At 39.6% G+C, this 27370-nt stretch overlaps 2 protein-coding genes and 1 long non-coding RNA gene across 6 annotated transcripts in view; 2 read left to right on the top strand and 1 right to left on the bottom strand.

Moving 5' to 3' along the window:
* Nucleotides 1-2305: 2305 nt before the first annotated feature.
* Nucleotides 2306-17989, bottom strand: LOC124288122. Of its 4 annotated transcripts, XR_006901387.1 has the most exons (6): nt 17753-17989; nt 9824-9946; nt 6355-6471; nt 5918-6001; nt 4730-4888; nt 2306-3850 (listed from the first exon to the last, which is right to left on the bottom strand). XR_006901387.1 is itself a non-coding variant. In XM_046724688.1 (5 exons), the coding sequence occupies exons 1-5, from the start codon at nt 17931-17933 to the stop codon at nt 3735-3737; spliced, it is 657 nt and encodes a 218-aa protein (XP_046580644.1). In that variant the 5' UTR covers nt 17934-17987; the 3' UTR covers nt 2306-3734. The 4 variants fall into 4 exon arrangements, 3 of the variants coding, with proteins under 3 accessions (XP_046580644.1, XP_046580646.1, XP_046580645.1); XM_046724688.1 differs by lacking the exon at nt 9824-9946 and having other exon boundaries at nt 17753-17987; XM_046724690.1 differs by lacking the exon at nt 17753-17989 and having other exon boundaries at nt 9792-10332.
* Nucleotides 16443-27370, top strand: part of LOC124288127 — a 23822-nt gene continuing 12894 nt past the window's right edge. The window contains exon 1 of the long non-coding RNA XR_006901389.1: nt 16443-16837. This is a non-coding gene — a long non-coding RNA (uncharacterized LOC124288127). The remainder of the gene's footprint in view (nt 16838-27370) is intronic.
* The window catches only part of LOC124288120 (calcium-activated chloride channel regulator 1-like), a 16108-nt gene continuing 11506 nt past the window's right edge, over nt 22769-27370 (top strand). The window contains exons 1-2 of the mRNA XM_046724685.1: nt 22769-23079; nt 26389-26674. Of these exons, the coding sequence (XP_046580641.1) occupies nt 22900-23079; nt 26389-26674 (466 nt within the window). The 5' untranslated portion in view covers nt 22769-22899. The remainder of the gene's footprint in view (nt 23080-26388; nt 26675-27370) is intronic.

Below are 27370 nucleotides of genomic sequence, written 5' to 3'. Positions count from 1 at the left end.
CTCCTCTCTGTCATGAGAGTGTGCTATATTATGAGAATGTATTTGCTACATCCACAGTTGTATCTTGACTTGAATACAGACAAGAGAGGAAGAATGAATTTCGATCAGGAGACGTGCTACTTGATTCCTTGCATGTGCCTGGTGCTCGTTGGACAAAGATGACTAGCACTAGCATATGCTGGGGGTTACTCGGCAACACTCCTCCTATTTCCTCTGAAGACAGCAAGAAGACCTTTGGAATTCTCAGCAAGGAAATGGGCCTGTATGCATTCCGCATCTGTTTTGTGCATGCTTGGATTAAAGGCTAGCACTAGCACATGCTGGAGGTTTATAGGGTCACTTTTCAAGTCAACCTTTCTGAGCATTCCAGTAAAAGAAGATCGAATCCATGACTGCTTGACTTCCCCTTGCGTCTGTTCTGTGCTGGTATATAAACCACAACTAGCACTAGCACATGCTGGGGGAAGTTAGCAGGCAATTCAACTCTGTCAAGCTCCATCGTGCTTCAATACATTTGTTAGAAACCGAGGTCAAGTCACTGGTATTTGACAAGTGCTTGCAAAAGTTGGGGCTAGCACTAGCAAATGCTGGGGATTTTCAACCCTACTTTCTTCAAAGGGGTTTGTGCGTAGTTTATCATTTGAAATATTGAAGAAGGTGTCCATTCCTCCTGGTATCTGCTTAGTGTTGGCCGATGGAGAAGCTAGCACTAGCAAATGCTAGAAGGAATCATTACCCCGAAGCAGCCTTTGTTTTCCAGATGTCGTCATCCACTGAACACGACTTGAATCAAGTCATCTACCCCGAAGAGAAAACAGTATGTTTTGCAGACTGCTGTGACCAAAAACCACTATGGATTGAATGTGTGCTTAGTATTTCATTATTGAATCCAGTCGACACTAATCCTTCGCCATCTTGCTAAGATAACAAATCCAATCAAGAGCTTTTGTCAGGCGATCATCTTGTTGTCGGACACCACTCAATGTGCAGTGACACGTGCAGCTTATTGCTGTGTCAGTGTCTCCTCTCTGTCATGAGAGCGTGCTATATTATGAGAATGTATTTGCTACATCCACAGTTGTATCTTGACTTGAATACAGACAAGAGAGGAAGAATGAATTTCGATCAGGAGACGTGCTACTTGATTCCTTGCATGTGCCTGGTGCTTGTTGGAAAAAATATGACTAGCACTAACATATGCTAGGGGTTACTCGGCAACACTCCTCCTATTTCCTCTGAAGACAGCAAGAAGACCTTTGGAATTCTCAGCAAGGAAATGGGCCTGTATGCATTCCGCATCTGTTTTGTGCATGCTTGGATTAAAGGCTAGCACTAGCACATGCTGGAGGTTTATAGGGTCACTTTTCAAGTCAACCTTTCTGAGCATTCCAGTAAAAGAAGATCGAATCCATGACTGCTTGACTTCCCCTTGCGTCTGTTCTGTGCTGGTATATAAACCACAACTAGCACTAGCACATGCTGGGGGAAGTTAGCAGGCAATTCAACTCTGTCAAGCTCCATCGTGCTTCAATACATTTGTTAGAAACCGAGGTCAAGTCACTGGTATTTGACAAGTGCTTGCAAAAGTTGGGGCTAGCACTATCAAATGCTGGGGATTTTCAACCCTACTTTCTTCAAAGGGGTTTGTGCGTAGTTTATCATTTGAAATATTGAAGAAGGTGTCCATTCCTCCTGGTATCTGCTTAGTGTTGGCCGATGGAGAAGCTAGCACTAGCAAATGCTAGAAGGAATGATCACCCCGAAGCAGCCTTTGTTTTCCAGATGTCGTCATCCACTGAACACGACTTGAATCAAGTCATCTACCCCGAAGAGAAAATAGTATGTTTTGCAGACTGCTGTGACCAAAACCACTATGGATTGAATGTGTGCTTAGTATTTCATTATTGAATCCAGTCGACACTAATCCTTCGCTATCTTGCTAAGATAACAAATCCAATCAAGAGCTTTTGTCAGGCGATCATCTTGTTGTCGGACACCACTCAATGTGCAGTGACACGTGCAGCTTATTGCTGTGTCAGCGTCTCCTCTCTGTCATGAGAGCGTGCTATATTATGAGAATGTATTTGCTACATCCACAGTTGTATCTTGACTTGAATACAGACAAGAGAGGAAGAATGATGTTCGATCATGAGACGTGCTTCTTGATTCCTTGCATGTGCCTGGAGCTTGTTGGATAAAGATGACTAGCACTAGCATATGCTGGGGGTTACTCGGCAACATTCCTCCAATTTCATCTGACGGAGTCAGATCAATGAAGTAAAGGAACAATAAGGACAACATCGCCTTTACCGTTAAACATTTAATACACAACATTGTACCAAACCCACAATACGCGGAATACATGCTCTGAAATGTCAAGGGCAACTGAAAGTGGAATTTCAGGCGCAAACATAAAGGAGCGGAACTCCAGGTCAGGCTGTGGGCATTTCCTGACCGGCACTACAAATCCACCTTAGAATAACAGACTGACTAACGGTATAGGTGTAAACATACAATAGTTGTTGCGTGTTGATTGCCAGGCTGAATTGAAAGGGTTAACCTGGTATCAGTTCGTAAAACTAGGCGTGAGACCAACAAAAAAGAAATGTACTTTTATTAACACATTATTCTAAAATCGACACAGTTCAGCAATCAATACACATCACTACAAAGGTGCCACTATGGTAGAACAAAACAGAGTGGCAGAACACATTCAAAGGTAGTATAATGACCCGACGAAGAGACTCGGGGGACACACAATGTCATAAATGTCATAATATGAATTGTAGTCACTATGTACAGATATCTCGCTATTGCAATACCATGAGTGGTTGAAAGGTTCTGAACCCAACTATGATGCATTGCGTCGATGTATATGGTTGTTAATTTTCTTTCACTTATTTCCCTCCGATGTTCGAAAGCGTCTGGGGCGTTGGGGTCGCCTAACGGTTAAAGCGGTCGTTCGTGACTGTGGTCCAGGTGACGCTGATGTTCTATAGGTTGTCCCGTTATAGTTGCAATAGGATTAAATAAATTATTGCGGTTTAACAAGCATTCTCTGGGTCTTCGCTAGTTCATCTTAGTCAAACTGTTGTACGATAAGTCGTGCAAAAGAAAGTATACACATGAAAATTTTAATGACCAACAACATTGCAAACGTTATCGGCTGAAATGTTAACGTGATAGGCTGGAAACAGTCGCCGAAACACAGCTAAGGTAAGGCCCATAACACAACCCTGATACACGTTTGAAATACGAATATATATCGAATATACATTTCTCGTTTTTATTCATTTTTCCTCGGGGCGGTTGGGTAGCCTAGTGATTAAAGCGTTCGCTGAAGACCCGGGTTCGAATTCCCACATTGGTACAAAATGTGAAGCCCATTTGTGGTGTTCCCCGTCGTGATATTGCTGGAATATTGCTAAAAGCAGCGTACAACCATACCCACTCACTCACTCACTCGAAAGCGTCTTCCAAATATGCTCGAGTATCTGGAAACTACTGGCGCAGAAAACTTCTTGTTGATGTAAAACGCCTTTCTTGCCAGACAGTACTTTCTTCCAGTTAAGAAAGTGAAATTTCGACGGTGCAAAATCTGGTAAAGACTAGCTTTCAAGGAATGTGAAGCACTGTATGCCATGGTGGCAGGTTTGTGATCGGTGCTCTGTCCTGAAGAATAACACTCATTCAGTGGGTTTTACAAACAGTCCAGCGTGCACTATGCATGCCTCTTAGTCTGGCTCCCACGATTCAGCCACACCTTGTATTGCCTTTGATGGATCGGGTTGTTGCTGCATAAATCCCAACTCAATATTGGGTTCTCTTGAGCACTCACTATGATTGAGATCTGAAATCGACACATACATCGTTAAACTAAACGAAATCAATGGTGTTTTTCAGTAGCATCCATCATGCCTTATTCAAAGATTTGATAAAAACATCAATTAAATTGAGTGAAATATATTACAATCCGTCATAAAAAGTATGTGACACTTAGTTTTCTACAAATATATCGCAATTGAAAAATGTACAATGTTGCCCCAATTCAAATACTATATTCTCTTCGCTGTTCTCCTGTGACAAATGAAATCCACGGTCACATGCAATTATTTACGGGATGATGTGTAAGGTGATGAAATATGCTACAAGTCAGTTGTTCCGCATACAGCTTTGATCTCTTCTTTCTCCTCTGTATAAGATAGTTACATTGTCTGACATGGATAATGGTTATGTCTATTTGTCTCCTGGCACTTGAACCGATATCCATGTTATTAGCCGCTCCTGTGCCTACTTCAGAGTCAAACATTCAGATTGTCTGGATGCAGGTGTTATATTGTTCATTACTGTTAAACAACGCTGATCCTCCCGCTCATATTCACACCTGTATAAGGCTTCACTTTTACATGCTTTTCGCAAAAATGGTTGCGCAGTGTCCGGTCACAACGTTTGACGATTTATCATGGCTTCGCGTTTTAGCAAATCGGCAAACATCGCAACGAAATTTCGCATGTTTCTTCTTAGTTATTAGCTATTTTTGGTGCTTTGATATTCACTAAGCTGTCGTGACTTTATGCGAGTGCGAACTCATTTTTGGCCACTGACTGTACTAACCTGTTTCACCAAGAGAATACCTCCGAACAAACAAACCTAAGCATAGTTTCCGTTATCTTTAACATTTACGGTATATAAACTGAAAACCATAACCATATGATTCTATGTGACACACCTGTATTAATGAGAGGGACAGGTGTGGGAACACATCTTGGGTGGTTCTTCATCACTTTTCTCAACTTAAGGAACACCAAAGCTGCTACGCTTGCTGCTGACAAGACCGCAATCAACACTGCCACCGCCATTACTGTGTTGGCAGCATGGTTGGTTGGATCTAAAGAGAACGTTTTTCACTTTCAGATGCCTAATCAGGATATACATCTCCATTTCATTTGGAATACCAAGAACACTTTCTACATGAATAAGCTGTGTTTTCGATATAGAGCACTAACTTTCCAACTGCACCCACGTTAGATTTCAAATAATACAATTTGTTGCTATCACAGATGTTGAGTGAAGTGGCAGGCTTGATTCCCATTGACTGAGGAGGTCTCAGATAAAGGTTTGCTGAGTGCAGCGTAAAACTGAACTCACTCACTCAGATAAAGGCATTGAATATAGTTTGCTACTGGATGTGCCCAAAACTTGTATTTTATGTCTTACATCAAACCTGACTCCCGTGAACACACGTAGAGTGTGAAGCGCTGCTACTTATCAAGCACCTATGAAGTGGGCACCTCTACATCATTAAGCAGGCGCCGCTCAGTCAGACATGACGTGACAGTAGCTTATAAAATCGCCGAATGTCAAGTTCTCTGCGGCGCCTAAAACATGATATACACTTTCTTTCTTAGTCTGTCTTGTGTTCTCCCCAAAACATACTGTCACAACAATGAACATATTGGTAACCGCAAAATATGATTTTTACATCCTGTATTTGAACATTCTGGAAATCAGTCAGAATGGAGTGATTTCCATAATTGTTGTAAAATATGTTTTTAAGTAGGTAATTCGTCAGAGGCGATGTTCATGATGTCAGTCACTGGTATAGTATGCACTTCCTTATTGCACCTCCTGTCGAATCTCTTGTTTATGGTGACGGTGGAGTAGCCTGGTGGATAAAGCGTTGGTTCGTCACGTCGAAGACCCGGGTTCGATTCCCCAGATGGGTACAATGTGTGAAGGTCATTTTTGGTGTTCACCACCGTGATATTGCTTGAATATTGCTCAAAGCGGCGTAAAACCAAACTCACTCACTCATGTTTATGAAACCATCTATTATAGAGTTGGGCTTTGGAGACTGTTGACAACGCGAAGTCTAATCCTAAAGGGAATGAATTTATTAAGATGAAAATATACTTACGTTCAGTTGTTCCGTCATCTGTAATGGCTGTCGTCGGAACGACTCGGGGACTGTGTGTTGTAGTCTTCCTCGGTGTGGTTTCAACTAAAATATAGAGCAAAACTTTAGAAACCGCAATGTTTACTGCCATGTGTTTTAATGCTAGAAACAAACCAATGCGTGTGTCTAAACTTATGTATGTGTGCGCTTGTGTGCGTGCGTGTGTGCGTGTCTGTGTGTGTGTGTGTGTAGTGGGTCGCATGCACCTTGGACAAGTGTTCACTGTTAAATTGCTGTGATGCATGCTTCCGTGTTTGCCTTATCATCCAGGGACTAGATTTTCGAAGCTCTCTTTGCTTTAATAGTCCAAAGTTAATGTATGACAATTACGACTATCTTAACGCAAAGAGAGCTTCGAAAATCTAGGCCCTGGGGAATTAACATGGCAGAATGGGTACCTGGGCATAGATCCATACATTTCTTCAGCGTCCCATGCACTTCCGCCTGATGACAGAGCTCTGCACAACTTCGACATCCGCCCCATTCAACGTCGTAGTAGTAATCAGTATGGCAGGCTGAGGGATCAGAAGTGACAACTGATAAGAGTTGTGATTAGCCTTGTGTAGCGCGAAGGGTGATAAATCATCAGCGAGTGATGGTCTACTATGGGAAATATACAAACTCTATTGTGAATAACAGCAATGTACATATTTATCATCCAAAACTGTGTTCCACAGGAGATATCGCTTGTGTGAGATCAAACGATATCTCCTAGGAGATATCGTTTTGACAGTAGATTTTGTACAATGCCCTGACAATGCTATGACGTCATGTACTTGATGACGTCACAATGCTATGAAATCGCTGCACTGCAAGTCTAATGCAGTACCATGTTCAGATGTACATTTTTCATTGAAAATTAATGAAGAGTGATTTTGGATGAAGAATAGAATCTTAACCTCGTGTCTTCTGATATCAAATATATACTCATGCCAATAATGTTGTCACCCCCTTCAATTTTTTTAATTGGTGAGGGGTGGGAATGCTGGTGTGAGGTGTGTGTGGGGTTGGGGTGGGGAGGGGAGGGGTGACAACCATTCTTGGCATGAGTTTATCAACACTCGTTGATAAAAGTAAAAATATCCTCGGCAAGCCTCGGATATTTGTAACTTTATCAACTCGTGTTGATATAATTGATATCAGAAGACACTTGGGTGAGATTCTCTATATATCCAGTAAACTATATATTCCATACAGAATTAGTTGCCAGTGTACACCAAAACAGGAGGTAGCTTGACTGTCGACAAAGGGTGATAACCCTTAGTGTTTTTTTAAGTGATCACGTTATTGAATCTCGATGACAAACTTTTTGCTAAAGCTCTTCAAAATCGTATCAGGCTTGCAACAGATTATCTAGACTACCCGAAGAAGGCAGACTGTTTTGTTTAAAACATTATTACTCATAAAAATATAAGATTTTTAATGGATTTCATTCAAATTTATGATGAAAGAGCATACGTTAAGTTTTGTTTTTTTTATTTTGAAAAGGCATTCGATTCGGAAGGACATCAGTTTATCCATTTTGCTTTTGAATCAGTTTGGATTTCAAGATTACTTCATCAACCTTTTACTTGTATGCCTCAAAGAGACGACTTTATGTGTAAGAGACGATAAGCCAGCTATCCATTATTGTCATAATTAGTGAGCGAAGCAATGGCGCCCATTGTGTCCACAAATATTTATATTATGTTTCGAGTTAATAAACACTAGGTTTCGTAGCTTAGGTGAGATAGAAGATATCGTATTGCAAATAACAAAGAAACCAAAGGTGTCTATTGCCCTGACGATTCTGCACCGATTCTTAAAACAGCACAACATGCTTTTAAAACAATTGCATATTTGTCACTAAATCGGTTAACATTAACTTGAATGATAATAACTCAACACATGATGTTCAGGGGTTTAACGAAGGTTTGTTAAACAAACATGATATTATTGAGTATGGCAGTAACATTAACTCAAAAGTAGACATTTTGTCGAAATATTAGATAACTGGAGACTTCGGAAAGAAATATGTATAAACGAAGAGGATCACATTTATTCCAGTCAAAGAAAGTGCATCATTAATCCTCAGTGGCAAGATTCAAGTATAATTAGTGTAAGCTAACTTCTCAACATCGAGAAAATATTTTGTCAAAAACGAACTAGATGCAAAATAAAATGTAGAGAGTACAAAAGGGAACTACGTACCATGGTGTAATTAATGCCTTTAGATATAAATTATTCATTCATATTTGCCTAAGTTGAAAGACTTTCCTAAGATAAATGGTCCTCCTGTTAATGAAATTCAAGTAAATCGAGGTTTTCATTTAACTTGTTTTTGTTTAATTTGATGCAAATCAGTGTTGTAAAGTCTTTTCCAGAAGTTCTTAAATCTAAATGGTACCGGTTATGAAGTTGCCATTTGACAATAAGTTCCAGCAATTGCATTTCAAGATAATTCGTAACATAATGCCTCGTAAATGAACATTTGTTCAAAATCAACAGTAAAGATTACACTTATTATGATAAATGTAATACATTTAAAATCCTGTCCTAAAGTACTACCTTTCTAGTAAAACTGTTACAATGGCATCAAAACGCTTTTACTGTTCATTTACGCCAGAGTTACAGAGAAATGAGGCTACTTGGAACTCATATTACACTTTATAACAGTGCTTAGGAAATGAGTCTCAACTTTGTCTTCACTATTGATAAATACTATGTTTATAATGTATTTAAGTTTAACTAAATTGATAATCAGTTCAAAGTATTTGAAAATAGAAACTTGAAAAGCGGAAATGTGATATTTAGCACTATAGAAAGTGCTTAATGTACAGCACAGAGCGGCTCCCTATTCTGAAGGGGCAATGTGGACAGACAGGTACAGTCGTGGTTAACGGAATGTATGTGTATGATGGATGACAGCGAATGGAAGGTACTAGTGTCACGGTTTTAAAGAAAACAGATCCTTCGTCCACGTGGAAGACACCTTTCTCTCTATATCTGTGTGTCTGTAGGAACTATATCCATTTGGGGTCGCAACTTTACAAGACAAAATCACGAAAATGATTATAATATTATACACAGAGATGAAACTATTTTCTACGTTGACGATAGTATCATAAATGAAAAAGTAACTTCGCAAGTTCACAAGACAAAATCACGAGTATGATTAATAATAGTATACACAGAGATGAAAGTATCCTCTACGTTGACGATAGTATCATCAATGAAGAAGTAAAGTTGATATAGTTTGGTTGTTGTTTACAGCCGCATCCGGCAATATTCCAGCTAAATGCCAGGGGTCTAAAAATAATCGAGTCTGGACCAGACAATCCAGTGAGCATCGTTCTACGCATTTGGGATACGATTGCATGTGTCAATCAAGTCAGCGAGCCTGACCACCCGATCCCGTTAGTCGCCTCTTATGTCAAGCATAGGTTGAAGAAGCAAGTATCATCTGCGTAGATGCTATTGAATACGACTATGGCACCAATACGCTTCCATACAGTTCAGCTACAGATGCTCATAGAAATTATACTTGACAAAATGTATAACGACACTTCTGGTGGAACATTATTCAGTCCCATTTCGATTTTTTAATACTATGTTTAATACTATTATTATGTATTATAATCATTCTGAATTGAAGAATTACAAGGCTGGCCTTATAATAATCATTGTCAAAGAAGGACTAAATTGCTTTAACATATCCTAAAACATTCCGTTTGAGCTATAGATCCATTGCTATTCCTGTCCCTACTGATACATCTGTACGTGCTGTTGTACTGGCTAACTGCATAAGATACGTCGTTGGGAAAGCATCATCGCTTGTAGTTAAAAGAAGCAAAACCTTCACGATCCTTTTGTCAGAATTGGGTTTACCCTGGCCGGTTGGACACACAGCTAGGGTGCTGCAACATAGCCTTCTCTCACTGCAAGCTCCAAATCCTCGTTCCGCTTCAATCAGGCTGTTTGCTTCTTAACACAGCGCGAGATCCGTTTGACCTACATTTTTGTGACATCATATGTAGCAAACAATATCCATTCGTCACCACTCGCCCCTTTCCGTAAATCGCTATTCGGCTTGTCACGGAATAACACGAGTTGGTCACGAATGAAACAAGATCATGTCAAAGTCAGGTCAAAGCATCGATCAGACACACATGATGTTTAATGCACAAACAACTTGATCGGACAACACAAATACGGTGCACATTTACAGTATGTTCGCCACTAACTCAAACCTCAATCCTCTTTGATATGCAGAACTAATTATACCAACATAATTCAAAATGGCGGGCGGAAATCTAAGCATGATTACCGCTTCAGATAATTAATTGAAGATATAAGCCTCTATTGTCCAAAGTTGACGAGTAAATTGGGTCCTGAAACGTGTACACAGCTAAAACCCTACAATAAATGGCAAATACATTAAGGTTGTACCAAAAAGGAAAAATAACAAAAAGAAAATTCACAAAACAGGATTTGCAGTGACAAAACACCTCATGCACGCAGCATAGGCGGTTCATTACAACCAATCAATCATCGAAAATATTTGGTTAGCGTCATTATTCAAATTTTCCTGGATATGTTTGTTAATGCACAAAAAATAGGGTAGAAAACGTTTAGTTCTTATACATTTTTTAACTAATTGCACAAAATGCATTTGCAAATGTCACATCTTAAAAGGATGACTTGTATGTTAGGAACATAAATTTTCTTGAGTTTTTAAAATAAATTCAGTCATGACTTGGAACGAGCTGGAAGTGCTTATGAAATGTAACAGACAAAACCAACCTTGTAAAAAATATTGTTAATGCAAACAAATGTTCCAAAATTGTTAGTGTTTGATTATGAGAAAACATCGATTGCTTGGTCGTTTAGTCATTGCGACCAATATTCGATTATTTCAATTAATCGGACCACCACTATTTTTTACTTAATTTTATTCTTCCAGCTCTAAATACTAAGCTTTACTCTCAGTCTTACCTACAGTAATAATAACACTGCATGCTCACAACACTCTTTGCTCCAGCCCCCGGCCATTTCAATTTGTACACTGATAGGCTAAGCTGGCCACAGTTTAACTACAATGTTAAAGATTTTAACTCAGTTGCTCTCTCTTACTTCAGAAGGAAATATTAATAGCCATAGGATTTCTTTTCTTATTTTCATATGTTTCATGTTTGCAAATTTACATAGGAATGTCAACATAACCAACCACACAGATTGTGATTTGTTATATGTTATAGGCACCTACAAGGGATTACTTTTGGGAGACTCAGGATATCCATGCAAGTCCTACTTGATAACACCTTTCCTAACCACATCATCCCATTCTGAAGAGAAATATAACAGAAGTCACAGTAGAACCAGAGTTTTGATTGAGCAGAGTTTTGGAATTTTGAAAAGGAGATTTTCTTGTTTACATAGTGGATTAAGGACAACACCTCAAAATGCCTGCAAAATAGTAACTGCTTGCGTAATTCTACATAATATTGGCATTGACAGAAAAGATATAATAGATGTTGAACAGGTTGATATTGAGACAAATGAAAATGTCAGTGTCCATATAGCTGATGACTGGACTGGTAACAATGTTCGAAAACACTTGTGTCAGCAGTGTTTTAGTTAGATATTCCATTACAGCTTAAACAATATATCTCATGAGAACATTCTGTGTTTAACTTATTTGGTCAAGTAATGAATAGAAATGTACATTATCAGAAAAAAACTTAAAGGTCACATGCAACGTAAAACACAACTTTGCAGATTTTGATACCTTTCGGTATGGACTTACCGAAACAAATCGTCAAAAATGCAAATTCAACTTATAAAGTTGAAAAATAACGCGATGAAAAAAAACGCGCGAAATCGGAGTTCAAACGTTTCACTAATTTTCCCCAGACTTTTCTGGGGAAAACGGGTTTCAACAGCTGGGCTGCGCTCATAGCACGTGCGCAGTGAAATAGGTTCGCGCAACTGGGAAGCGGGTTGTCCGGTGAATACTCGGTGAAGGCTTTGGTGTGAGCTATTTTTCTAATGTTTTGTTGATATCTCACAGGCGCGAGCTTTTTATATGTTATGACAGTAAATAAACTGTTTATATAATTTCACCACACGTTCTTCTTACCGAGTCACTTTCTCAGTTCGATACTTAAAAGCAATGTCATTATTTAGCGTTGACAGAATTTCTAACTGTGATATAGATATGTCGTTGTCACAGACAAAACTCAATGTCTTGTTTTATTGACATCTGTGTGTCTGCCTGCCTGTCTGCTAATGACAATATTCAATACACAGCTGCTATCACTGACCACATGCAATTTGAACTTAACACCAATCAGGCTATACACCATAAACATAATGCATTGATTTATGGCCCGAGTTCGGTCTCTGTCACATTATGTAATTACACAGACAGGCAGGTGTGATAGTTGAACACATGACATGTTATGATGTCTGTTGATTGCAAAATGTTATACACAAAAAATGAGCATGTATTTACAAAACCCAACATCTCTACATATACACACACAATAAGCCGTGAGGGCATATGCAAATGAACCAGCCGTTACATTTGAGTGCACACCCACCCGCTCTGACTGGGTTCGCTATCCCGGCTGCTTCGTTTCTTGGGAAGTAAACCGAAGTACACAATATTGCACTTTTGATTTGCGATTCTACGCTTATAATTTTGTTTATATGTTTTTTCATAACCAGCAATGTATATTATATGTCACGAATAAGTGATAATTGTGTTTTAATTATGTTTGATTTTTAGGTTGCATGTGACCTTTAAGACAGATTATCTCCCTTGATTAACAATTACGTGTCTGAATATTAGTCATTTTTAGCAAGATGACTACATTAAAACATCATTCTATGCAGTAAAGAGAAAATTTCATCCATAAAGTTGTATGTTTCATTTTTGGCACCCATAACAATTATTCTTCACTAATACGGTTCTGTTTTCTTAGTATTTCCATTTCTAATTTCAGCTTTTCCTGTTCTAATTTAATCAATGCTACCTTTGCCTTGAAAAATTCTGCTTCTTCTTTTAATTTAACAATTTCACATTTAAATTTGGATTCCTCTGCCTGTAAGGTTAGTATTTCCTGGTTGCAGCTTTAGCTTCTTTTTTGGAGGAACATTGGAATTGTAAGTGGCATTTGATGTTGCAGTTGTAGCTGTAGATGCAGTTGCAGTTGCAGTTGCAGTAGGAGTAGCAGTAGTAGTAGTGGTAACAGTGGTTGATTTTGGAGTTCCAGCAGTGATAGTTGGGATCTGCAGTATTCCGTCCTCCATGACAAGGAAATTTATTGCACTTTGAAGAACTGTAATATAAATAATTGTCAACAGTTATTATTGTAAAGAATTGCTATAGAATAGCATATCAGTTATGCCAGATTATAATCATATAAATCACAATATAAATTTAGAAATGAGACAATAAGTCAAATATAATTTTTTTTTATGTAAATAGTCATCTGTTTGTCAGATAATACAGTAGTTATTGGGAGATGAATAGTCCAATTTTCTTATTATTGCAATGTCTGATTGGTCAGTATGTCATGGTTAAAGAGACAATTATCTTTCAGTACATTAACATGTAATGGTACTATAAAAATGTGTCCCACATTTGACAGTATATTTTAATGGATAAAGTATAAGAATGGTATATAAGTGTGGACAAACCATGCTCATTAGTATCAGTGAAGTCCATGGACACACTTGGTTCTTCCTCCGAAACACAAGGAATTACATCAAAATCTGAAAATACATTCATGAGGAAAGTGAAACAGTATTTTTGAATGCACTTATCTGGGGTAGAGGTGTGCTGTGCTATTCATTGCCAGCGTTATGAGCATACCTTACGTGGAGTTTGGAGCTACATATAAATGCACATATGTGCAATTAGTTAAAAAATGTATAAGAACTACACGTTTTCTACCCTATTTTTTGTGCATTAACAAACATATCCAGGAAAATTTGAATAATGACGCTAACCAAATATTTTCGATGATTGATTGGTTGTAATGAACCAATCATCAGTTAAGAGATTCTAACCAATTCCCAACACTATTAGGAAACATAACTAAGCTTCTACCATTTTATCATATAAAACATACCAAGAGTCTAACAGGTGTTCTTTTTGTTAAATATAGTAAGTAAATGGAAACGATGTCTTACATGATACATAAGTTTCATGAATCGATATGTAACCTGATACCCATGTCATGATGCATCGATGTATCAATGTGTCCTGGCATCCCAAGTCATACACCTTACTACTTCATATGATATACCTAATATTGTACCTCATCTTCAGTAAAGAGCTATGTTCATATATAAAACCACAATTAATATTTTGTTTGAAAAAAACTCTTCAAGAGTTTTTAAATAAACTGTATTCTTCAAACAGTGTCATTTGGTATTTTGTTTGTTTATACAGTGGAAGTTATGTTATTACAGTTGCTCTATGAAGTTATACCATTTTCAAACGCAATGCTGATTCTGCTGTCTCTGAAGATGCGACTGTCATGGACACTCCCTGGCCACTTTGCAACACAGTTGATGAATTTGTATCTCGCATCACATATCATCTGAAAAGTGATTGAAATACTATGTCAGCGTAATATAACAATTATTATTTGAAATCAATAGGTCATTGGTCTTGACAGTTTTGGATTTACATTTGAGCATAAAAGTGACGGAGTTTAGTTTTATGCCAGCGCTTTTTAGCAATATTCCAGCAATATCATGGCAGGGGACAACAGAATTGGGCTTCACACATTGTACCCATGTGGTGAGGAATAGGGCAAAATTCAAATGTGACTTAAGAAGAATTGATATGGTGATAATCTACATTTTGGTGGTAACAGCGTAGGTAATGAAATATGTTTTTTTTAATGCTGAAAGTAATTTCATGCATTGTACGTGAGAAAGTGGTGATTAGTAAACATAAACATATTACCTGAACATTGTGTGAATGAAAGCCTTTCCTGTTCAAATAGTCTGCTTCATTCACCGATGGTGCCATTAAACGGATGAATGTTCCATCCACACATCCCAGAACATTGGGGAATCCTGAAAAGTACATTTTCCATAATTCACATTTTTTTGGTAGATTCATATATTATACAATTATTATATAGACATTATTGTATCATTAAGTTTTGGGTGTGTGTTTTTTTAAAAAGTACATCAAGGAATATTTCTGGTTCTTTTAAAGTTTATAAAAAATATATTTTTATCATATCGTATGGGATATGTCTCTAAAGTTTAATTTTTTCCCCATTTGCAATATCGTTATGTCAGTGGGTCTTACGGGGATTTTTCATACGAGTCTCTTCATTTATGCATGATTACATCTCGGTTCATTAGAACTAGAATTGACAAGATTGAGAGTAGCCCCCCTTTATTTGACCTCGAATGAGCTTTGCTACGAAAGGAAGGTAAAAGCAATCAAATACACTCACCTGCAATTTGAAAGAACTGTTTCTTGGTCATGTCGGCATCTTGTCCGCTTGGCATACGTACGAAATGCCGGAGATGTTCAATGAGACAAGAGCATACATCCCTGACTGACCGAAACACAGATGAGGTGGAGATGGTCGCATACGTATCGGCGATTAATGAATAAAAAGACCCAGTGGCCAAGAAACGCAGAGTGACTAGAATTTGCGTTAAGACAGGTAGTGGGTTGCTTCGGTTTGAGCACCGTTTGAGTTTCCCGCAAACAAGTGAAACAATAAATAAAATACTCTCAGCACGGAAACGGAACCGCAGAAAGAGCTCATCTTGTGACATAACCTCGAGAGGGTTCTGTCTGTCAACTAATGATCTACTCAAAGTGGATTTACGTTTCGCTCTACGGCGTCTACGTCTATTTATCAGCGCCATTTTGTGATCAACAAAAAAACTTAAGTCACCTCCCTACCAAACTCAAACTGTCAACTCAGACTTAAGTTTGTTTCGAGAAATCGGGGCCAGGTGTGTACGCTGGAAGTTGAACGTACAACTCACAACTCACTTTCGCTTTTTAAATTATCTAACCGATTAAACTTGGCAACACAATAATATATCGTTGCAGAGGTACTCTGAAAGAGGTAGAAGGAGTTCTTGCATATATTTTTGAAGGTTTCAGACCTGTCAATTTGTCTGTATGTTTTCCCTCCAAATCTGAGTCGCACTGCGAACAAACTTTCGCGGCTTTCTTTGTTGACACTGGCAAGCTCGGTTGTATCACAGGTCCTCGTGTCTTTGCGAGGATTAAAGATGTTAAACACGCATAAAACATTTGAGATGACCCCCGACTCGAAATGCTTCACAGTACAATACATTATGACATAATGTATTGTGCTGTCTAGCATTTCGAGTCAGGGGTCATCTCAAAACAATATTTTTTTTTAAATCTTTAATCTTCGCAAAGACACGAGGGCCTGTGTATCTGATTGGCTACTATGAGAATGCGGAGCCAGCAAAGGGAGGTAATTAAAATCATGGGCCGTAGATGCATCCAGGGTATATTGGAGATTTATCGGAACGTATACCCTGGAGATTATCGAGGAATGGTCACCGGAGTGTTCACGAACATAGGCGGCACTCGCGGGTAAACGGTGGCAGCTCCAAGTGGGACGCCTATATGGTGTATCCAGCTGAGCTTCGAGGGTACACTTTGGCAGCCCCAAACGGTGATACGCTAGTCACTCACCGGTGGCAACCAAAAACGACGATAAGCAAGCCACTACACCATAAACCCATTGGTACCCTGGGTAGACTATATTGTCAGTGGCGGGAAATTCCCATGACGAGTTGCGGTTTGTGTCATTGCTTTGTACGATCGGCGACAAGTTCAGGACCTCCTTTCACAAAACACTAAGGTGATCATAAGTCTCTAAGGTAACCTATAAGTGCAATGTTAAAGATTGGGAGTTAGGTTAACCTCAGTAAAGGACAATATCGAAGGCACTTTAGTGGCAATTAAGTTAGTGGTTTTTCACAAGTTATATGTCTAAAACTAAAACCGTCTTGTCAATATTAATTAAATAACAACAGCTAATTATTGATTATGATGGCCATCAGTACTGTCAGCACGCTCCGGCACAGCGATGACTTACATAACATCACTGCCACAGGCTAATTTGCATATCACGTGACCCGACTTTTCTCTTGTTTGTAATCAAACGCGCATATTCATAATAAGAAGAGACTGGACTCACGAAAGCTTTTCGGTGCTCTCTTCATAATGTTTTACATTGTTACATATATATTCTTCCACAACTACGACAGTTAGGTCTATGACAGTACATATTTAGATATCAAACTGGCTGCATCGTTTGCTCTCCGTCGGCTTCGATGACAGCACGTGGAGCCGTACAACCTACGTAAACAAAGGATCGCTACGCAAATCGAAATAGTGAAACTAAACCATTCTATTAAAGATGTTTAGTTAGGTGTGTAGACTCGTCAAAAATAAGAGAGTGAAAGAAATCTGTACATTATATTGAATGGACATTGCAAGATGTGACGAATCGTCACATTTTTCTGGCCTGTGGCAGAGATACTATGCTGGCTTGACGCATGGAGCTCTGGGTAGGAGAGTGTACTGTCAGTTGCAGGTTAGCTGCGTGTAATTAGACACCCAACAGCTAATGAAGCAGAGAAAGATGTTCCCGATGTCATTTTTGAGCTGATATCGTAGTTGTTAAGATTAATCGTTTCTAAAATCTAGGCTCTGGGAGATAGACTTCGTCGGGTCATGAATGTAGGCTATATTTATACAGTGATGGTATGGTGTCTGCTAACCTTGTGGCCTACAGCCGAGACAGTCGCCTCCGCGTGTGCACGGTTCGGAGCAAGGTTGACAACTCTGTGTACTGCTGTCAAAGTATTCACTGGGGCTGCACGAATCACTGCCATGGCCCGCGCACACATACAAGCAGAAACACAATCCAGAATAACTTAAATCCCTGACGCAACGACACATTATATACTGCGCAGTTTGTTTGTAAACATGACCTACTATTCGTGTGGTTACGGAAAGGGGCGAGCGGTGACGAATGGACCGAATGTGGTTGGTGCTACTAGTCATACGACGATCTCGAACATTCATTTTTTTGACTGGTTGGTTCATCATCACCGCCCCTGGCCATAAATTATGAACGGTCCCTTATTGTTTAACGCTGCACTCAGCAATATTCCAACCATATGGCGGCGTTCTGTAAATAATCGAATCTGGACCAGGCATTCAGTCGAACATTGAGACTCAATCGAGAAACAGCGGCCTGAAGTTAGCAGTGGGTTTGTTATTCGTTATTCGTTTTTCAAATAACGAATAACGTGCTAGCAGCAGGTTCGTTATTCGTTATTCGTTTTCGAAAAACGAATAACGTGCTAACTGTTACAGCGGGTTCGTTATTCAAAGGCTATACATGAAACATCTACAGTGGTGTTGTCATATACACTGATCAATACCCATGTAATGAAATACAGCAGGTTCATTTTACAGGTGTACTACTTGTGCAAGAGCTGTTCAGTTATTCAGCACTCATGAATAACGAAAAGCTAACCAGCACCGGTTTCGTTATTCAGTTTATGCCCATCACATGTCTATCAAATACACAGTACAACCAGAAATTATTGAGAATTTAAAGATTGTAATTTTTTTATATTTTTTCACGCATTACTCACGTAGTAAATGTGAATATTTGTGAACATAACAGGTGAACAGTTAGTATTTTGACAAGTCACCATGGGCAGCAATGCAGGCTTCAATGCGGCGGGGCATACTACTGATCAAAGAAGTTAGAAAATCGTGGTCCATGCTGTCCCAATATCGGACCGCCTCTTCTTTCATTTCAGCAATATTTGTCAGATTTTTCTTATTGACACTTTCCTTCATAAGTCCCCAAACATTTTCTATTGGATTTAGGTCAGGGCTATAGCTTAGCCAATCTAATAATGTCCTATTTTGGGTCCGAAACCAGGTCTGTGAATGCTTTGAACGATGTTTTTGGTCGTTGTCATGCTGGACAATCCAAATATTTCCATAGAACACGTGAGCAGATGGAAGTAAATGTCCCTCGAGAATATATGTGTACCGCTCACTGTTCATATGCCCTTCAAATACACAGAGGGGCGTTGCCCCTGACACAGATATGCCACCCCACACGTTAAATTTCGGACTGTATTATGCTTTGGGCGCTGATACAAAGGTTTTTCAGTTTGTTTGGTCCAGAATTTCAGTGTATTAGGAAACAGCCACACAGATCTTTCATCTGAGAAAATCACATTGTCCCAGTTAAAATTTCTATGCTGTATGCACCAGTTCTACCTTCGCTCCTTTTGTTCAGGTTTCATGATCGGTGATGGAATTCATCGACTTTTCTGCCAACCCATTGCATGCAGCTCAGTTCTAATTGTCTCCTTACAGACAGCCACAGTTCCTCTATCAATCATATCCAGCCTTAAGTTTTCTAAACTCCTTCGTTTGTTTTTAGAAACATGAATACCAAGCCGCCTCCTGTCACCGACAGTCAATATTCTGGGCTTACCTGCGCCTCCCTGGTGCTCAATGGTATATCCATTTGCAATATTTTTCAAAACACGATAAACAGTGGACAAAGGGATGCCTGTTCTACTTGAAATCACTTTAGCTGATCTGATGTCCTTGTTTATAATACTCTAAAATCAACTTGCTCATCTCTAAATCATCCATACTGAGCATCTCTGAAAATGTCGTCTGCTAGCAAGTTAACAAAGGGGGATAACTCTTCACAAACTAATGAAAATGGATTAACGGAGTTGTTCTCTCTTGAATGAAACCATGCACTTGATAGCTGGTCAAGGTTGTTTATACTAGAAATCCAATTAAATATATTCCTAAAATTCTCAATAATTTCTGGTCATACTATATACACTGGCCCAAAAAGGAAACGCATAGGTGAAAATCCAGTGTTATCAGTGATGCTTTAATAACTTAAATTACACAAAAAGTAATGATAATAGAGCAATAAATATTCACACATGTGGGACATGTGTATCCAAAGACATACAGTCATTCACAGTGGTATTGAGAGTTACTGTTTTTGATGGCACGGTCACAAAGTCAGTATCTGGTGTGACCACCACGAGCCTCAATCACTGCTCTGCAACGCCTGGGCATAGACTGTATAAGACGTCAGATCCGCCGTTGTGGGATTCTTCTCCACTCATCCTGCAACGCATCGACAAGCTGTTGACGTGTCTGTGGTTGCGGCTGTCGGCGTCGTACACGTTGATCCAAGTGGTCCCACAAATGTTCAATTGGGTTAAGATCCGGAGATTTTGAAGGCCATGGAAGAACTGTAATGTTGTTGATGGCAAGGAAATCTGTTGTAATGCGTGCTGTATGCGATCTTGCGTTGTCATGCTGGAAAATTTCTCTTCTAGCGTCAATTACGGGAATAACATGACGTACCAGGATTTCATCACGATAGCGCACAGCATTCAAATTCCCTTGGACATGCACCAGCTCTGTTCTGTCATTCACAGATATGTTTGCCCACATCATTACACCTACGCCGCCGTGTCTGTCGACCTCACGAACACACTGTCGAGCATATCTTTCATTTCGACGTCTGTAAATCCGCATCCTGCCATCATGTCGATACAGCATAAACCGCGACTCGTCGCTGAACCAGATCCTCCACCAGTTCCAGAGGGTCCATGGCCGAACGTTCCAGCTCCATTGAAGACGTGCACGACGATGGTGGTGTCGCAGAACAGGTCCTGTATGTGGTCGCATCGGTCGGATTCCATGCTCTCTTAGGCGATTCCTGATGGTTTGTGAAGAGACTCGACACAGCCCAGGAACATTGTCGGCGGTGTACGCTGCAGTGACGGTCCGATTTCGCAGATGAAACACCCGGATGAAGCGGTCTTGCGCTGGAGTTGTCACCCGTGGTCTCCCACTCCTAGGACGATCTCTGGTCGAGTTGTGCTGCGTGTAGCGCTGCCAGAGACGGGAAATCGCAACTGATGACTTGTTTTCTCCAGCTTCCAAGTGTCCAATGGCTCTGTTTCTGCTTTCTTCGTTTAGTCGTGGCATCTTGAGGGTCGCATATACAGAATTTCGGAGAATGAATCGCAACAGGACTGCTGGCTTTTTATACCCATCAGTATCAAGATTCAGATCCCGTATTTGCACGCGCATCATGCTTTCAGATTTTTCTACATGCAGATTATACGGGGATTTTTTCAAGGTGCTGTGTTTTGGCGAATAATCACCAAAGGTTGTGTTTGCGTGTGTTGGATAATTGTATGGGCTATATTCACACTTAATATTAACATTGACAGTCATTCCATGCCATATTTTTCGAACAATCTACTTTGAAGATCAGAATTCAGCTATGCGTTTCTTTTTTGGGCCAGTGTATTACAAATATAACATACCGTAATTCCAGCAGGTCCGTGTTTCGTTATTCAAAACCGAATAACGAACCCGCTGCTAGCAAGTTATTCGCTATTCAACATTAGTCCGAGTCTGAATAACGAACCCGCTGCTTGTTAGTGTCGTTGTTGTTGAATGAATGTTGGTGCTGAATAACTAAACAGTAGCTGGGATATAGACTATCTTATATTAGATAGATCTGATGGACATATAGTGAATAACGAACCTGCTGCTGGCACGTTATTCGTTATTCGCTGCTAACTTCAGGTTGCCTCGAGAAACACACCTTTGAATATTGCGAAAATTGTATATTCAACATGTTTGAACTTTTATTTATCCGCTCATTGCCTTAACTGTGATCTGTAGTAATTTTTTCTTTGCATATACAGCTTAATGAGAAAACCAAACGTAACTGTGTGAATTATAAGGTTTGGTTATTATTGTTTTATTGTGTGTTTGTTTGTGCGTTCGTTCGTTCGTTTGTGGGTATGAAAAGCAATCACCATTGTCCATTCCCTGGCATCCACTACATAATACAACACTCTTTGATCGTGCAAGTAAACCTGCTGCATTGCGCGTTGTCATTGATGTAATTGTTTGATGGGCATTTTAGAAGTGGTTAGTCAATAATAATGCATATGACTTTATGGACAACACTTTGCTTGAAAACGGTGTAAGGTCTACACCAAACGTCGGTACACCTACAGAATACCGGATACCTACCAGCAATATTGTTTAGTGTTACGTCACAAAACCCACACGTTAACCCTAACCCAAAACCTAAACCTAACCCTAAACCTTACCCAAACCCTAACCCTAACCAAAAGTAAACTCGGAAGGTATCCGGTATTCTGTAATCTTACCCATACGTCACTCTATGAAATAAACAAGAAGCTGTAACCCATAGAGTCGTTTGCTTTATTATTGTATGCTTTATACCTGTTCGTCCGTCTGTTAACTTTGCATTTCTTTCTTGAACCGGATGAATGGATGACCAAATAGCACTTAACAGTTGAATATCAACATTTGTGACTAATGTGATCCGACCGTGCTTGGCCTATATCACGTATTATTAGATCTTTGATGAAAGGCTTCTAAAATCCCAATCACATAGTGTCTTTCTTAATTGAATTCCTCCTTCGAAATGATTCTCCTGCCAAGGTTTGAGAAAGTCATCAACCCTAAACAGTGATTTTGTGATGCCCTGAGCGTGCATGGCCTGCCATCTTCAGCACATGTGATTGTATGTGTTGGGGTGTATTCCGTAGCGAAGTACATATAGCTGTATCACGATAAGTGTTATCATATGATATGACATTTAATCCTGTCCGTGTAGTATATCCAACCAACACCGTCATCAGTAGAACTTTGATCGTATCGTCACTGATAAAACCACTCTCGTGGACAACGTAAATATACAATACACCAGTTGTCTTCGCAAGCTCTCCATCACAGAAAAAAACCAAAGGACCAAAGGCAAACATTCCTCTGCGACATAATGTGAAAAAGTGGTTACATTGTGATGGAACTGCGTGGACAAGTACTATCGATATTCCTGCTGCTGGTGTACCTATTCGCCAAGCAGACTGAAGCTATAACCCGCCCTACAGCTATAAAGCTGGAGAACAATGGATATACCAAGGTTTTGTTTGCTATACACCAAGACGTCACAGAGAGTCAACAGCTGCTGGACGCTATCAAGGTGATGTCATGAATAATGTCACTGTTTTATGACCTAACATGGATAGTATTACCCTTCCGATTAGTTCAGTGTTGTTTACCGAACTGTTTCGTATATTTTTCATATACAGTTGCATTAGACAAGGATGTGTTCCATGGATATATTATACCTGAGCTAGTAATTTAATGTATTGATGCGAAGGTCATAAGTCAGTATTTTAAGGTTACCATGCTCCTTACAGTTTTCATCCTGTCTTAAGGTAGAGGTGGGGTAGCCTAGTGGTTAAACAGTTGGCTCGTCACGCCAAAGACCCGGGTTTGATTCCCCTACATGGGTACAATGTGTGAAACCCATTTATCCCCCGTCGTGATATTGCTGGAATATTGCGTAAAACCAAACTCACTCACTACAAAGAATAACTATGGTCTGTTTCAGTCATTGTATCGCATTGCTTATTCAGAATACGGAACATGAACAATAATCACCGGTGACAAGTGGTTATGAGTGACTGTGGCTCAGTATAGTCCCTTTACAACAATGTTTAACGAACTTGCTCGGTCTCAAAAGTGAACGCGTTTTGTTAGCATGTATTAAATCTTAAAACTTAAACATATTGGGATGGTACAGCATATGGTTCTCTAATTATTGTCTAGGTTCTCTTGAATAATCATGTTAGTTACATCTGAATTGAGCTAATGTGTCATCCGACAACTATTTGTCTGTTTAGACATGAAGCTGTCGTTATAGATAAAGTTACGTTTATCTGATAGCGATAAACATAAAAGTGACAACGCATATCTTTCATAGTTTGTGTTAAGTAAAGATACCCTGTGTGAAAGTCATTACGGTATAAATTATCCGTATACAATACTATTTGAGTTTCACGACTTAACTCCAGAGCACTGTTTACCTGCGAACTTATGAACTTGTTAACCAGCATGATACTCATTTAATCTCTGCACCTCTAATCCATATTTGAGAATAGGGTGTATTTTTGCATCCGAAAAAAATAATAAAAACGTCACTTTGTAAGAAACACGGTCGACCGTCTTCAAAACCGACAAGAACTCTCCTGGCTGGTGTTGCGGATCAACTGATATGTTGAGAAAAATCTCAATTTAATCTTTAACTGAACGGGATTATAAGATATGTATTTAAGCCATTACTTATCAATGTTCTATTTGGTATATACATATTCATTCCTTGATTCCTTTTTCCCCGGATTTTTATACAGTTAACCGGGAAATTTTAGTTGGATTGGGATTAACCGTTAGTTCCGATGTTAAAGTTCAACTGATTTTGCATCATTGCCTATTAAAATATCATCTGCCAAGGGACGAAGAAATAACTTAATGGTTGACCATATACTCAATGTTCCTGCATCTTTTATCCGAACAATATGTTTGTTATAAAGAAAGAGAAAAGACATGGATTTCAAATGCATCCTTGACGAACACAAATATTACAAATCTGTCAGACAGAAAATCCAGGTTACAGTGACTACCATTTTCATAAATACCACGTAACATTCTCCTCGCCTTTCTCACCCTCGCCTTTTGGTATTGAAACTCTCACAGCACATCAGTTAAATTCAGTAAACACATCAGTAAAGTCAATACGCGTAAGGTAGAATGTCCCAACCTTTGTGTGAATATACTTAGCTGTTTTTGAATGCAGTATGAATATGTCATCCACCGTCGAATACATTCGATTTCCTCAAAAACATTTCTGGACACAGATACCAGAGTTATGTAATGGAGAAGTCATGAAAATCTGTTGGTTACGGAAAAGAATCTACTACCGGAATCAGTAAATTGGGTTTTTTTTCTCTTAAACATGTTCTTGCATATATACAATATATCTGTTGTTTTGCATAATGGTCTACTGTGGCGTCCGCCCTATTTGTATTAAAGGAATGTACAGAATGACAAGTGAATTCCAAGTTCAGAATCAGCAAGCCTATTTAGCTTGTCGTCATCTTACTGCTTTAACACACGGTAATCATTTGGATCATTTGCTGCACTGATTTAAAAATCAATCATTATTCCGATCGACAGTCTTCTGGAGACTATCAATGTTCAAACACACAAATGAAAAGTACTTCTTGATATGGAATCAGCATGTTGGCGAACTTCAGACGTAAGAAGATATGTTACGGATGACCTATGCGATGTCAGATCTATATTACAATTTAAAAACAATTTAAAACAATTCTTAATAGAGAGTCAAGGATAAATGCTAGGCTGAAGCACTGTCGGTTTGTTTCTGTGGGCTTTGGTTGCTCGCCACTAACATTTCAGCAATACTGTCCGCACCAGCACTTACGCAGTACTGTCTTCACTATCACTTAAGCAATACTGTCACCACAAGCACTTCATCAATACTGTCACCACCAGCACTTCATCACTACTGTCACTACCAGCACTTCAGCAATACTGTCAGCACTAGCACTTCATCCATACAGTCAGCACTAGCACTTCAGCAATACTGTCTTCAATTGCACTTCAGCAATGCTGGCACCATTAGCACTTCTTTAATACTGTCACCACAGAACTTCAGCAATACTGTCAGCACCTCAGCAATACTGTCTTCACTAGCACTTCAGCAATGCTGCCACCACCAGCGCTTCAGCAATACTGTAAGCTATAGCTATTCAGCAATACTGTCAGTATCAGCACTTCAGCAATACTGTAACCACCAGCACTTTATCAATACTGTCACTACCAGCAATTCAGCAATACTGTCAGTACCAGGACTTCATCCATACTGTCACTACCATCACTTCATCAATACTGTCAGCACTAGCACTTCAGCAAACTGTCTTCACTAGCACTTCAGCAATACTAGCACCATTAGCACTTCTTTAATACTGTCACCACAGAACTTCAGCAATACTGTCAGCACCAGCACTTCATCAATAATGTCACCACCAGCACTTCATCAATAATGTCACCACCATCATTTCAGCAATACTGTCTTCACTAGCACTTCAGCAATACTGTCACCAACAGCACTTCATCATTACTGTCACCAACAGCACTTAATCAATGCCGTCAGCACTGCTGTAAGTATTTGTCTTTGCTTGCCAACACTAGTGGGTGTCAGCAGAGATTTGTAACATTCTCCCCAACCAAGGGACACGCAGTGAAATACTATTCAAAGCGGTGTCATGCCAAACTCACTCACCCCACCAGTAAGTCATGCACTGACTTTGATCACCCCAGTGCTTCAACACAGTCACATCAATAATTCACGTTTGGTTTCTGTCATATAGTGATGTACTGATATATTTCTTACCTACATGCCATTGACGTTTTATTATTTTGGTAGGACATGATAACGAAGTCATCAGCCTTCATGTACACGGCAACACGAAAACGCGCGTACTTCAAAGAGGTTACCATCCTTGTGCCGTCGACATGGACGGGAAGCTACAGCGACGCCACATCCGAAGTGTACACAAACGCCGACGTTGTTGTCGAGAAGGCCAACAGTCGGTACGGCAGCGACCCCTACAGCCGGACGTACAGTGGGTGTGGCAGGGCCGGCATCAGGGTATACTTAACGGAGTCATTCATGACGAGCTCGTCAGCAATCAGACAATATGGACCAAGAGGTGAGTGAGTACTATTTTACGCCGCTTCTAGCAATATTCCCGCACTATCACGGTGGGGGGACAACTGAAATGGGCTTCACTCGTTCTACTTATGTGGGAAATAGATCCCGGGTCTTAGGTATGACGAGTGAAAGCATTAACCACTACTCTTTCGCTGCTTTCAACACTATTCCAGCAATATCAAACAACAAATATCGATTTTGAACATTTTACCCGGGAAAAACAAGCCATTAATACCGGTTATATAGGTATATATAACATGAAGAAATATGCCTTTTGCTATATGAATCCTCTCGTTTTACTGGGGTTAACAAACCTATAACCAAATACGTATTTCGTGATTTAAGAGCACATAGAGGATTAATAATTCTCTGCCGATGTCTATATGTTTTATGGCATTACTCGTGCACTATTAGGTCGGGGACAACAAGAATATTTTTATACAAAGCACCCAAGTTGCGAATCGAATTCTGGATGGGTCGAGCGTCAACACTTAACGTCATGGCGACCCAGCCATTTATGCAGGAAGTCACTCTTGACTGACTGACTGAGTTTGGTTTTACGCCGTTTTTAGCAATATTCCAGCAACATCACGGCGGGGACACCAGAAATGGGCTTCACACATTGTACCCATGTGGGGATTCGAACCCGGGTCTTCGGCGTGACGAGCCAACGCTTTAACCATTAGGCTACCCC

The sequence above is a fragment of the Haliotis rubra genome, unplaced genomic scaffold (assembly GCF_003918875.1).
Source record: "Haliotis rubra isolate DU_JTF1 unplaced genomic scaffold, ASM391887v1 Scf412, whole genome shotgun sequence".
Classification (NCBI taxonomy): Eukaryota; Metazoa; Mollusca; class Gastropoda; order Lepetellida; family Haliotidae; genus Haliotis; species Haliotis rubra.
The sequence above is the reverse complement of the archived record's forward strand: the minus strand, read 5'-3'. Positions and strand labels throughout refer to the sequence as shown.

Coding starts and splice junctions, on each gene's coding strand:
- LOC124288122 (XM_046724688.1), bottom strand. CDS start 17,933: ATGTGTCGTTGCGTCAGGGATTTAAGTTATTCTGGATTGTGTTTCTGC. Junction 6,472..17,752: donor TCTCGGCTGTAGGCCACAAG/GTTAGCAGACAC, acceptor CTGATCCCTCAG/CCTGCCATACTGATTACTAC. Junction 3,851..4,729: donor TGTCCCTCTCATTAATACAG/GTGTGTCACATA, acceptor TGTCGATTTCAG/ATCTCAATCATAGTGAGTGC.